Source organism: Gossypium arboreum, chromosome 3 (assembly GCF_025698485.1).
Source record: "Gossypium arboreum isolate Shixiya-1 chromosome 3, ASM2569848v2, whole genome shotgun sequence".
Lineage (NCBI taxonomy): Eukaryota > Viridiplantae > Streptophyta > Magnoliopsida > Malvales > Malvaceae > Gossypium > Gossypium arboreum.
The window spans coordinates 2,975,071-2,989,910 of NC_069072.1; the positions used below are offsets into that span (position 1 = coordinate 2,975,071).

At 32.6% G+C, this 14,840-nt stretch overlaps 1 protein-coding gene across 1 annotated transcript; it reads right to left on the reverse strand.

The window, feature by feature from the left end:
* Positions 1-12,835: 12,835 nt before the first annotated feature.
* LOC108485583 (LOB domain-containing protein 38-like) lies at positions 12,836-13,803 on the reverse strand. The gene is made up of 2 exons (XM_017789443.2): positions 13,524-13,803; positions 12,836-13,432 (listed from the first exon to the last, which is right to left on the reverse strand). Exons 1-2 carry the CDS (start codon positions 13,705-13,707, stop codon positions 12,966-12,968), a joined length of 651 nt encoding a protein of 216 aa, XP_017644932.1. The 5' UTR covers positions 13,708-13,803; the 3' UTR covers positions 12,836-12,965.
* Positions 13,804-14,840: the final 1,037 nt, after the last annotated feature.

Below are 14,840 nucleotides of genomic sequence, written 5' to 3' on the forward strand. Positions count from 1 at the left end.
TATCGGATTCGGGCTGCACTAACACTGGAGCTTCCGTCAAAAGCATTTTCAGTTGGTCGAAACTTTTCTGGCACTTTTCTGACCATTCGAACTTAATATCTTTCTGAAGTAGCTTCGTCATTGGTGTAACTATCATTGAGAAACCTTTTACAAACCGTCTATAGTATCCAGCTAGTCCCAAAAAACTCTGAACTTCAGTAATATTTCTCGGGGGCTTCCAATCAAGTATGGCTGAAATTTTACTCGGATCAACTCGAATACCGGATGCGGATACTACATGTCCCAAAAAGTTAACTTCTCTTAACCAGAACTCACATTTACTGAACTTAGCATATAACTGTTTATCCCGTAAAATATGCAACACTAATCTCAGGTGCTCAGCATGTTCGTTTTCATCTTGCGAATAGACCAAAATGTCGTCGATAAACACAACTACAAATCGATCTAAATACGGTCTGAAGATTTGATTCATCAATTCCATAAATACCGCAGGGGCATTAGTGAGCCCAAACGGCATTACTAAGAACTCGTAATTACCGTATCTCGTTTTGAAAGCAGTTTTAGGTATGTCTAAGTCTTGAACTCGTAACTGATAATAACCCGATCTCAAATCTATCTTTGAAAACACTGAGGCTCCCTTCAGTTGATCAAACAAATCATCAATACGCGGTAACAGATATTTATTCTTTACTGTCACTTTATTCAACTGACGATAGTCAATGCACAATCTCATGGTTCCGTCCTTCTTTTTCACAAACAATACTGGTGCACCCCAAGGTGAGAAACTCGGTCGAGCAAAACCTCTATCCGTCAATTCTTGCAACTGGGTTTTCAATTCCTTCAATTCCGTTGGTGCCATACGATACGGAGCTATCAAAATTGGTGTGGTACCAGGTACTAGTTCGATGCCGAATTCTACCTCACGAATAGGTGGTAACCCTGGCAATAATCTGGATACTCGCAAACCACTGATACTGATTCAAGCTTCTTTTCTGATTCTTTACTATCAAGTACGTACGCAAGATACGCCTCACACCCCTTTTTGACATATTTCTGAGCCAACATCGAGGATATAACTGCTGGTAACCCGTTCATATCAGTAGACTCAACTCGGATTATCTCATTATTTGCACATCTCAAATCAATAGTCTTTCTTTTGCAATTCACAACTGCATCATGGACAGTCAACCAATCCATACCGAGAATAACATCAAATTCATTAAACGGTAGAAGCATCAAATCGGCCAGAAAATAGGAACCTCGGATTATCAGGGGACATTTCCTGCACACTTTGTCGACTAACACATATTGACCCAAGGGATTTGACACTCGGATTACGAACTCAGTAGACTCAACAGGTAGAGTCTTACTGGATGCTAAAGTCTCAGATACATATGAATGAGTAGAACCAGGGTCAATCAAAGCAATCACATCAGTATCAAAGAGAGTAAAAGTACCCGTAATAACATCAGGCGAAGAATGTAACAGCCAAATTTTTTAATGGTGTCGGAAACAGTGATTCGAGATCACTAAATCTGACGAGTAAGTTTAGAAATTTTAACAAATAATAATTATAGGCCAAGCGTGAACTTAAAAGAATTATTTTTAATTAGTGAATTTTGCGATTTTAAAAGAATTAATCAGGTAAATTTGGTTGAAAACGAGGTATCGAGACCTCGAATTTATAAACCGAGCCACAAATATTTTTATAAATATTTATGGAGTGTTATTAAATTAGTATTAAAGTTTCGTTAGAAAATTTTAACGTTTGGTTAGTCAATTAATTAAAAATGACTAAATTGAAAATAGTGCGAAATTTGTTAAATTGTGATTAAATAGTTTAAGTGATTAAAAAGGAGGGATTTAAAAGGAAATTGACCCAAATTGTATGGGCTGGACGGTTGGGCAAGAAAATCAGCAAAAAAGACAAGGAGAAACAAGGGCAAAATGGGAAATTTTGCAAATTAAACATATAAAACAAGACAAATTTGAAAAATCTAGAGATATCATCATTTTCTTCAGCAAAATGCCATGGGAGGTCTGAAAGCTGCTGGTTTTCATACTTTGACATATGTGAGTTCAATTCTTACCCTTTTCTTTGAGATTTTTATGTTTTTGTGACTTTTACAATTAGGTCCAAGTGTTTAATTCATTAGTTTTGATTTTGTGAACAAAATTAAAAGCTATCATTGATAAGTGTTAGCTGTTTATAATGAAATAAAATGAATTTGAAGTTTTGATTTTGTTGTTTGATGATTTTATCAAGTAATTTCAATAGATATTGATTTTAGGACCTAATTGTGAAAAAGTTGTGAATTAAGGTTTAGTGTTAAAATTCTGAATAGTTTAGAATGATGGAATAAAATGTTAATTGAGAAAAATTAGCTTAATAGATGGGCTAATTGAGCAAGGACTGAATTGTATGACCTTTGAAATTTAGAGGAAAAATGGTAATAAACATCTTGAACTAAAACAATATTGGACTGTAGAAGTAGACTAATTTTGAAAAATCACCATAAATTGTAGAAATCAAATTAGAAGATGAATAAAATATTAAATTAAAGCTTATTGAGTCTGGTTTTTCATAGAAGAAACGCTGTAAGCAATGGATTTGTAAATTATGAGATATAATGAATTTTGTGAGACAATGTTAGAATGAATTCGGGTTACCCTGTTTTGACTTTGGAAAATCACCAAAAATTGGAGAAAATTAATTAGAGTCTCAAATTTATATTCTTAGAATCCTTAATGAGTCTATTTTCAATATAAATCAATGGAAACATTATCCGAGTTTTTTACTATGATATAATTAATTTTTAGTGAAGAGAGGTCAGAACTATTGGATAGTGAAATAGGGGAAACTTAAATGAATAAACTGTACTAATTGGCTAAACCAAAAATTCTTAAAATTTTATGGTGGAATGATATGTGAGTATAGTTTTAGGGAAAATTTACGGATCTTAATTTTGAGCTCTGTAGCTCGAATTATAAATAATTAAGTGACTATGACTCGTGTGAACAGATTGATGTGAGCATTAATAAGTAAATTGTGAAATCGTACTTACAAGAATGTTATATACATTAAGGATGTGGAATGGAGAGGAGGAGGAGAAAAAAATATATATGAATATTCAGTTAGCATGGCTAATTTGCATGTTTTAAGCTCATGGACTAAATTGAATAAAAGTAAAACTTTAGGGGGCAATTTTGTAAAAATGTCAAAAATGACTAAATTGAAGGGAATAAATTATTTTATTATCTAAATTAATAAATTGAATGAAATTATCAATTTAAGATTGGGTGAAATTTGGGAAAATGGTAAATTACCAATATGCCCCTAAATTTTGGTATTTCTGCAATTTAGTCAGGTAGGTTCGGATACCCTGAATGAGCATGTAAATATGAAAATTTAAGTATTGTATCATATTTTATATGATATTTTGAATTGAATATATGAAAAGGATGTTACATGAAACATGAAAATGAATACTAAATAATATAAATTAATTGAAATTATTCTGAAAATTTCGGTAATGCCTCGTATCCTATCCCGGTCTCAGGTACGAGTATGGGGTATTACAAAGAAGCATCCTCGCGTGCGAGTATAGCATAAGCTCTAGCAGAAGCACGAGCCTCGGATCTGGTTGTAGCATCTCTAGACCCTTTCTAACCGCCACTAGCATTCCCTGAATTCCTAGGTGGTCTACCTCGTGCTGTAATACTCGGTTTTCCACTCTGGTTCACATTTTGCTCGGATAACCTCGGGCAGTCTTTAATAAAATGGTCGGCTGACCCGCATTTATAACAGGAGCAGTCATGAAATCTACAACTCCCCGAATGCCATTTACCACAATACTTGCACTCTGTCCTGTCCCGACGATCATTTCTAACACTGGCAACTGAAGTGGCTCGCATACTCACTGGGGGTCGATTATGGTCTTGTCTGGAAAAGCCCGAAGTGTCTTTAGATCGACCTGAATCCTCTTTAAATTTCTTCGGTGACTGCTGAAAGGGCTTTCCCGAAGATCTTTTACGGAACTCTCTTGTTCCCACCTCAGCTTTTCTTTTCTCTTTACTAAGCTCTTCGACCTTGCAAGCTCGCTCGACAAGTATTACAAATTCTCTGATTTCGAGAATTCCAACATACAATTTTATATCTTCGTTCAATCTATCTTCGAAACGTTTACACATTATAGCTTTTGAAGAAACACATTCTCGAGCATACCGGCTAAGCCTCACAAATCTTCGTTCATAATCTGTAACCAACATGGAACCTTGTTTAAGTTCAAGAAATTCTTTCCGTTTCTGATCAATGAATCTCTGGCTGATATACTTTTTTCGAAACTCGATTTGAAAGAACTTCCAAGCCACTCGTTCTCTAGGCACAACAGAAATCAACGTATTCTACCAATAATAGGCAGAATCACGTAGCAAATATATAGCACATTTTAAACATTCATCGGATGTGCAGGACAGTTCATCAAACACTCGGATAGTGTTATCCAACCAAAATTCAGCTTGTTCAGCATCATCACTATCTATAGCCTTAAATTCAGTAGCCCCGTGCTTTCGGATTCTATCAACCGGGGGCTTATTTAACCTCGTCTGATCAGTTACCGGAGGTATCATAGGTGCAGGGGGTGTATTATTCGGGAGTGGGGGTTGTGGAACAGCCGTATTGGTTCGAATGTATTGATTAAACCAATCATTCATTACACTATAGAAAACCTGTCTAGCCTCATCATTCTGATTACTTGCAATAGGTTGAGAGTCCACCGGCACTGTTCCATGCGCGGGAGTAGGCGCTACACTCTCAACATCATCAGCTACCGCTCGATTGGGATCGGGATCCATTACTATACGAAAACACGTTTTTAACCGTCAGAAATCACCACACTATCATATTAACACATAATGGCATGTATAGCTAGACTCAAACACTTTATGTTAGTCCTAGAATCGACTAAATCGTAGCTCTGATACCAATAAAATGTAACACACTTAACCCGTACCCGTCGCCGGAGGGTTAAAGAGTATTATCATATACAAAAGAGCCATATCAAGATAATTAGGTATAGCGATTTATTCTTAAGTTCAATTCAATTAGACATTGAAAACATTAAGCAAATCTCAACCACGCATTCACATTAACCATTTGGAACACATATAGTAACTTATCAAGCCATTTTCGCATGGCTACCCATATATATACATCATCAAAAAGATAGTTATTTAACAACAAAAAGTCAAGCCTATACATGCCATTATCGAAATTTAACTACTAGAGTACCAAGAAGCTTAGATAGTGTGGTCGACTTCAATATTGAGATCCCCGAGACCGTAGCTGACGAACAAAATCTACAAAACAGAGAATTAAGGTAACGAAGTAAGCATTACTATGCTTAGTAAGTTTTAAGCAATGGAAACAATTAATTTACTTATAGATCGATTATTCAAATTTTCAAGAAATCATTCCTAGATAATTTCCATTTTGGCCAAGTATCCATGAACATAATGCATATGTAGCAAATTCACCTCACTTGAATCTAAACTGAATTAAAACCAAATATTGAAATCAAAAATAAGATCATAAGAACTTGAAAAGCATCTCATTAACAAGTTTTAACCATGTTTGCAACAAAATCACAAATTCACTACAAGCTGTCTTCCTGAGCAACAGTCACTAAATTATTTATAACTGGAGCTAAGAAACTCCAAATCAAGTGCCGTTAATTTTCCCTGAAAATAGACTCATATATATTCCATCCATAAAATTTTCAGAATTTTTTGTTTGACCAATCAATACCAGATTTTTCTTGAAGTTTTCCCCTGTTTCACTGTTTGACTATTCTGATCACTCTTCACTACGAATCAAATTTCTCATTATACAGAATTCAAAATATGTTATCGTTTATTTTATTTGAAACTAGACTCATTAAGGAGTCTAAGAATATAAATTTTATCTTATAACCATTTTTGTACCATTTATAATGATTTTCTGAAAACAGAACAGGGGACCTTGAAGTCATTTTGACTCTGTTCCATGCCACTTCAAATATCTCATTATTGGAAATTCTTTTGCTTACACGGTTTCTTTTATAAAAAACTAGACTCATTAAGATTTCATGACATAATTTATTTAGCCTCTAACTCAACTCCCACAATTTATGGTGATTTTCCGAAATCACATTATTGCTGCTGTCCCAAGCAGATTTATTACACATTCTTTGCATTCATATTATTTAACATGTATATCACCAAATCAATCTCATGTAACCTTTCACCATAACCGAATACACACATACACATATGATATTTTCACATATACTTCTCATTTCGCATTCATGATTCAATTCCGATCAATCTAACATATAAAAGTACATAATACATACTTGACCAACTTAATGCATTGAACAAATTCAATGGTGGTTTCCTCTGAACATTCGAAATCACAATCTTACTCAAATCACCGACATTAAGCCTGCTAGGTTTTTAAAACCCGAGTCCAATTTCTAGCACAAAGCCTGCGGGATTTAACCCGGATATCTATTACCAGCACAAAGCCTGCGAGATTTAACCCGGATATCTATTACCAGCACAAAGCCTGCGGGATTTAACCCGGATATCTATTACCAGCACAAGCCTGCGGGATTTAACCCGGATATCTATTGCCAGCACAAAGCCTGCGGACTATAAGTCCGGATATATTCCTTCAATGAGCACCATACATATTTATTTACAATGAATTCAATTCACATAACATCTCAAAATTTTGGTTTATTTACTCATTCGAATAGTGATATGCCATGCACCAACTATATAATTTTTTTTTTTCTATAAGCTTGAAGCATAATTTATTCGTCATATCAAGACATTATCAAGATGCACTAAATGTGACTATCCGAACTTACCTCGATATATTGGGACGATTGTGGATTGACTACTCTATAGCTTTCTCTTTTCCCTTATCCAACTTTGATCCCCCTTGCTCTTGAGCTAAATAAGTATAAATAGAGATGTTTAATATTTTGATCAATAGTGTTTACTTATTATTCACATTCGGTAATCAAATATCAAACTCATTTTATAATATATTATCATTACCACAATTAGTCTTAAACCTACCGATTTCATAACTAATACATGTTCATACACAAATGCTACTTTCGCCAAATGCTCATGTAATTAAGGTAATAATTTATTATTCAACTTTCAAAACCAAACGTCATTATATTACTAAATATACATGCACCCACATACATAAGCTCAATAATCATAATATAACATCATGTACTTATATTACTTATGTGGCCAAATATACTTGGTCATACATACACATAAAAAAAAAAATCAATTCCAAATTTTCATTTCATTTACTCACTAAGCCGAATACACTTACCATGTGCACATACATTCTTCAACAAACTTCTCTTTAAATCAAGCACATATTCGGCAAAAACAATGGTAATTTAGCAACTTTAATTTAACTCTTATTTGCTTATAACACATTTTAAGCATTCTTTTTATTCTATCAACTCAAAACACACACATTATTCAATTATAAACAAATTTATGTTCGGCAATGGCATCAAACATGATAGCCGATTCTTCCCACTTAGCATCTAATGCATCCATATGATCATTTGTTTAGTTCAAACACCTATCTACCAAAATTAGCATGAAACAATAACCATATCTTTTATTAACTATCATGGCCGAAAGTTCTACTCATTCCTAAAATCAAAATTTTAGCATGGGTTACCTAAAGAACTTGGTAACTAACTCAAAATTAACTTAAATTTCAAGAATTTAACTTAAACTTCTTACCTTAATGAAAACCTAAGGTGGCCGAATGGTTCTTCTCCCCAACTCTTCTTTACATTCGGCTAGAAAGAACAAGATGAACACCCTTTTTTTTTTCACCCACTTTTTACTTTTAATTATTATAATTCCATGATATTAAGCCATTTAACTAAAATAATGTTAATATAAAATTCATATATTATATTTTAACTAGTAACATGGCCGGCCACTATCTAAAATGGGTAATTTAACATGCAAAACCATCCTTTTCAACACATGCATTAATAGCCCATTTTAAAATTAACCTATCACATTTCAAAAGTGTCTCACATAAGTCCTATTAAATAAATTCACATGCAAATGACCAAATCAAAGCTTGAATCTTTCACACATGCATGTTCACATATAATAAGCATCGAATATGACGGTTAATTATTTTTATGACTCTGTTTTGTGGTCCCAAAACCACTTTCCGACTAGGGTTAATTTTGGGCTGTCACATAAACACACAAATTTAACGTGGAAAAACCACTCCAAAGAGGATAAAAAATCACGGGCAAATATAATTTTACTATAATGACAAAAGAACGAAGAGTACAAAAAGATGGAGATAAAAACTAAACCCCGAAAACCCGAAAACAAAGAACCCACAAAACATAAACACAAAATTCTCTAAATCTGTTATGAGTTCTAATCTCTAATGGGTATATTTTCTAATGTTGTAAAAGAGCCTATTTATAGGCTAAATTCATAGATCAAATAATAATAAAATAATCTAAACTAATCAGTGTTTGATTGAAACAGGTAAATAGAGTTTAACTGAAATATTATTTTTCAAATTTGATGAAAATAGGAGTCATATTTAATAATAACTCTTATAAAAATAATTTTTTCAAAATAAGTGAAAAATTTCCTTCTTTTTATTAAAAATAAGTCATGGAGTGATTAAATATTACTAATTCAATTAGTTTATTGCTAACCCATATAATAAAACATGTGTAAAAAATGATACTATTACCAAACGTAACATGAGTATGAATCGAACAAATTCATAACCAATTATGTAATAAAATTTTCAAAAGTTAATATAAAAATTAAATATGAATTTTGTTGAAATGATGAAGTTAAAAGGAGTGGATGTCATGGTGTTTTTTATTTTAATATTGTTATATATATATATATGTATTTTTCTAAATTTTATATAAAAATATAAAAATATTTTTAAAGTAATATTTATTGCTATGTAAAAAATAATTTTTGGTAATTTCACAATTGACCTAAGTTATGGGTTAAAACAATTATTATCTAATAAATTTATAAAAAAGTTGATATAAATACTAAATATCTTTAGTTGAGATAGTAAAATTGACAGAAAAAAGTTCATAATGTTTTGGGTTTGAATCCTATTATTGAAAGTGTATTTTATAAATTTTGTTTAAAAACATAAAAAGATAAAAAATTTACTCTCAAAATAATATTTATCCTTTGTAAAAAATATAATAAATTCACAAATGAATTAAGACTCGATTAATGGGTGATATTAGTCAAACTCTCAATAGATATGATATAGATACTTGACAAGAATTATGTTGTTGTCCGCCAAAAACATCAACCTATCCTACACGAGATGATTCTTGTGTCATATTTATTTATCAGTTAAATATAATGATTTGACTTTTTCGCACTCACAATCTTTTCCAAATTTTGGAAGTAATGGTCATCAATGTCTAATGAAATTATTACTTGTAATGATGAATTATATTGTAGTAGTAACCTAGCATATTGTTATACCCCTACTTCTCAGACAAACCTGTCAGGTTTTCGCTCCTTGAATCAGCCTACAAGGCGAGCCTATTAAAATAACTCCTCGCATATGCGGAGCACAAGCTACTCTTGTAGTAACTTTTCAGAAAATTTTTCGTAAAATAACTTCTTCATATCAAGTTATGCGGGACTCACACGACAATCGTCACTACATCAACTGTTACATCCCATTTAAAGTGATTGACAATAAATCCAATCGTCACTCTAACCGCTCTACATAAGCCAGTTGAAGCAGAGCTATTGGCCAACTTATTATTTTTTTTTTAAAGCTCTTAATTTACCCTAAACCTTCTAGTCTGCAACTCACTTAAGAAATAATATTTTGTTTTCTAGAAGAAACACCGAACAGCAAGAAAAAAAAGGAGACAAGACAGCAAACACCCAAAAAATGTATCTTGACTAAACGACCAAAGTAGTCAGTTAGCGACAATTCACGTTTAAGTTACGGCGCATAGGGAACTTAAAACCCCCAGCCCCCACCACAAACATGGGCTGCCTTTCCCTGCCATTGCCGCCTCCTTTACCGGCTGCTCTGTTTTCTTTTTGACCTCCTCCACCTCCGTTACTGTCTTTTGCCTTTTGAACATGTTTCTTTATTGCATCATGTGCTACAATTTAAAAGCCCGGTTTTCTCTTTTAATTTGTCCAACAAATCAAAAATACTGATTCTTTGTTCAATTATGCAAGAAAAGCAGCAAAAACTTGTTTATGTGTATAAACATATAAGAGAAGAAGATTCTTAAACTTGCTTTTAAGTTTTATGAAGATCATCAACATATTTTAAACTTTATAATTAGGTTTAATTATATATCTAATCCTTATACTTTTTATACATTTAGAATTAATTGAAATTAATTTCTTTTTACTAGTTTGATTTGAAAATTAAGGTGCAGTGAATAATAATATTGCTAATGAAATTTTGTTGAATCTAATATGTGGTATTTAAATATTTAAAATTCAATTCACAATACTTATTCATATTCAACATCATTATGCCTTCCAAATTTTTAAATATTTTAATTAGGTCCTTCAAAACTTTTAAAATTTCTAATTAAACTTTCAAAAGTTTAAAATTTTAGTTAGAGCTTTCAAATTTTTTAAGATTTTGAATTCGAAAGTTTTAAAGAACTTGTAGAAATCATACTATTTATTGAATTGCCAAGCTATCTATTTATACAGTAATTTTTTTAAATTAAAATGCAGAAAAATCTGCTACAAATCATAATCTAAACTGACTTTTCACTATTTTATTTACCTGAAAACAAGGGGTGATATTTGCTTAAACACTAAGACAAATTATAATTAATGCAACTTCAAAAATCATAAAAGTTAACATTCTTTCTTGATGTTGGAGCTACAAACTCCAAGCTTTTGTCTTAAGAACTCCAATTTGGTTTTGGGCTATACTTTTGTGAAAATATTAGCAGATTGATTATTTGTACTACAATAAACTAGTTACACTTCTCCTTCCTTTTGAACGAGAATGAATTGTATGAAACTGTGATTTCACGCTATTTTTATTTCTTTTTCATAGAAACACGACAAATCAAATTTTTCCTTCTAATTTTTACATTTTTAGTTGGATTTGAATTTTTTCAGAAGGAAAATTTTGATTTGTCATGCTCTTAGGATGACATGAAATCACAGTTTCATTCAATCCTTTTTCCCTTTTGAACATCACAAAGAAAGTAGAATTTTATTTTGAAATGTTTAATTCTACCATGGAATATCAGGTAATTAGCTATTGATATTGCAACTTGGTTATCCACAAATATTTGTGTGCTTTCTTCTTGCGCCATATGCAAATCTGTCAAAAGTTTTTTTTATCTAAAGTGCTTGATTTGCAGCAACCGTAGCTGTGGATTGTGGAACAATTTCTTATTTCTTCAAACACCAAGAAACAAAATTTAAAATTTTTTCATTAACCCTTTCAAAACTTTTAAAATTTTTAACTTAACCCTCAAAATTTATAGAAATTCTCATTAAACCCCTACTTAAAAGTCCAAAGAATATAAATACAGACAGGATCCCAATTTCAAGATATTTGATGCTCAACACAAGTCAATTTATACATGGAAGCAAGTGGAGATTTAAGAGACTCCAACATCAGCATAGGGGTGTCTCCATCCAAGAAAATCAATGGTCCTTTTATATATATATATATATATATATATATTATTTTGCATGAAATTTTTAAGATTTGTTGAGAGGCTATGAAGTTTGGGAAACTCGTGTTATCCTTGTCTCCGGTTATTGAAAAATAAATTAGGAAGGGGACCCTATTGGCATTATAATCCAGACAAACAAAAAAAAGAAAGAAAAGGACAGCCATGGAATATGGATATAGAGAAATGGGGAAGGTGGTTCCATTATTTTGATTTGTGGACAGTGATGATGCGGGGAAAAATAACAGCACCAATATTATATATATCTTGGGTATAATGGACCCAAAATCCCAAACAACAAAGGGTTTCTTTACATCCACAAACCTCTCCTATAAATGACTATTGGTTTCACAAAGAGACCAAAATGATTATGTTTAATGGCGTTAATTTTAAGTGGTTCACCTTCTTATTTTAATATCTTCATGTTTGAATTATGATTGGGTTATGACTCTATATTTTATTTTGTTTTAAATATTATTTATGTGTGTCGATTGAGTCTTAATTAGATTAGTATGGGTATTATTGTCAATATAGGAGGATAATGTTCAAGTGGTTGAAACGCATTATCTTCTTATTTATTGGTTGGAAATGAAAAGAATATATACGAGACATTCTCAACACAATCAAAACAAGCTTGATAGTATTGTTGAATCAATGTAACAAAGAGTTTAATGTTTTTCTACTTGGTTTAATTCGATATGAATATGAGATATCAACAAATTTCGTATCAAAAAAATAAGATATCGAAGAGTTTCGTACTATATAAAAAATTTATTCCTTTAATGCCATTCAATATAGTAGAATAAAAATGACTCTTTAGGGTAGCCAAAGGGCAATCTCACGTTCTAAGCTACCCCTTAAGATTGCCCCATGTTTTACAATTTCTTCCGTTCATATTTCACGATAGGAAGTAGTGCCCACTCACTTGCAACTCATGAACCATAAAAAGCATAAACGTTTCTCACTCACATCTTTCATTTTTTGGGAAATCAATGATGGGGCAAAGCAAAAATTATAGTACGAAAATTATGGGAAATTCGAAATTTTATAAAATTTGATCGAACTTCATCCTTCATTGTCGAAAATAGAAACAAAAGATCATAGCTCATACAGGCGTTCAATTATAATCAAAATTACATAGACAAAATGTGAAGAAGAAGAAAAAAAAAAATCTCAAATGAACAGTCTTAAAAGCTTTCTTTCACCGTCGGCGCCGCCGCTGACATTTGAACTATTACCATCTCCAGAAAACCGGCTTCCCAACGTCGTCGTTTCGGACTCTTCCGACGACGTAGATTCCCTTCTCCTTTTAACCGCTCTATCATCGTCGCCGATCATCAAGCAGAGATTGAGATCAGATGCTTTACATTTAACAATGTCAACGAAACCTCCCGACTGGATACACGGTCCCCCACCACCGCCGCCGCCGCCAACACCGACCGTTTCTCCAACATCCTCAAAATCCGATCCTGAAACCCCACCACTAAATTCAGGCAACGGCTGCAACGTGCCGCCTTGGAGCACCGTTTGTACGGCCGACTGACAGACGTTCCAGTTCCCTGTCCATAACAACCCCACGGCTCCACTCACCGGATTAATTGCCCGTCCCACTGCTTCAAACAAAAGCGACTGAAACAAAGCTGCAAATATATATATGTATACAAACACATCAGTAAAAAAAAAAATCAAACACCAAAACAAAAATAAAAAAAAAAGCCATTAAAAAATTACCAGGTCTTTGAGGACTAGCGACGGAGGAGAGAAATGACATAAGTCCGGCACGGCCAAAGAACTTAGCAACAAAAACGGTGGCGTGTGCTTGAGCTTGTGGGTTCTCTATACATTGTAAGCTTTGTCTAAGCATACAATTTTCACTGCAACCTTTTCGAAGAATTCTACAGCCATTGCAGCTCATTTTGATAAACCTTGTACTTTTAGCATAAGAACAAGAAATGAGGCAGGTTTATTATGGTGTTTGAAAAGACTGGTAGGAAAAGAATAATTGAAGCCAATAATAAAAAGAGAAGCTAACCAGAGGAATATATAGAGTGTATGTGGTTAACCATGGTTTACTTTTTTATTATTTGGATAGTTAACTATGGTTAAACTTGGTGAGGTGTGGGGTTTTTGGGGGTTCCAAAGAAATTGGGTGAGAGAGAGAGGCGGCTCCGGGTCTCCGCGGAAGGAGAAGATTGGAGAGGTCCTAGGCAAGTTGGCAGAGCCGTTGGATTCTGTTTCGTGGATATCTATGATCGTTAGATTCTTTCCTTGTATATTTACTTGGCATTATTCATAATTTTTTTATTGGAGTTTTTTATTGGAGTTTTAGCTTTAGAACGATAAATGATTTAGTTTCATCTAATGTTTGATCTGGAAGTTTCATCTAATGATAAATGAATTTTAGAATAAATTACTTCCAAATTTATTATTAAATATGGTTAATAAGCTCCGAGTGATAATTCGATGATTAATATAGTAGATTAATACCCATTAATAAATAAAATAGTATATATTAATTTCAAGTCGATTTGACGGTTAATATTGGAGATCGGAGTATAAAAATATTTAGATTTTAATTTACAAATTCGTGACGTTCAACAACAACGAGGTTAGAAATTTTTTTAAGGGCCCAAGATTAAGTTATATATTTACATGAAAACTAAAATACAATTTCACCGTTATATTAAGTAATATACTTCTTTGGGGGTCTAAAGAAGCAATTTCCCATTTTAGAGAGGTAAGGCCCTTGCCATCCCCCTCCCTTTGTCCCTAAACCCTAATGTTCAAATTATTTCATGAAAAAAATATTGAGTTGTATAAGAGAAGGGGAAGAAAAATGAGAGCTTTTGATTGGTGCAAACAAATGTCATATAACAATAATTTTTATAGTCTGGTGATGACTTGAATGAAAATCTTTGAACAGAGTTTAATGATATTTTGTAACTTTTTAAAATTAAGTAATCAAAACGTAAATTTACTAATAATTTAATAATTTTGAGTGTAATTTACCTTTTATTTTTATTCGGCATTATTCATGCATCTTTCTAT

What these genes read in the sequence shown, in the direction of transcription:
- LOC108485583 (XM_017789443.2), bottom strand. Translation starts at nt 13,707, where the DNA reads ATGAGCTGCAATGGCTGTAGAATTCTTCGAAAAGGTTGCAGTGAAAAT. An exon ending in CGCTAGTCCTCAAAGACCTG is followed by an intron (nt 13,433 to 13,523) that starts GTAATTTTTTAA and finishes ATATATTTGCAG; the next exon opens with CTTTGTTTCAGTCGCTTTTG.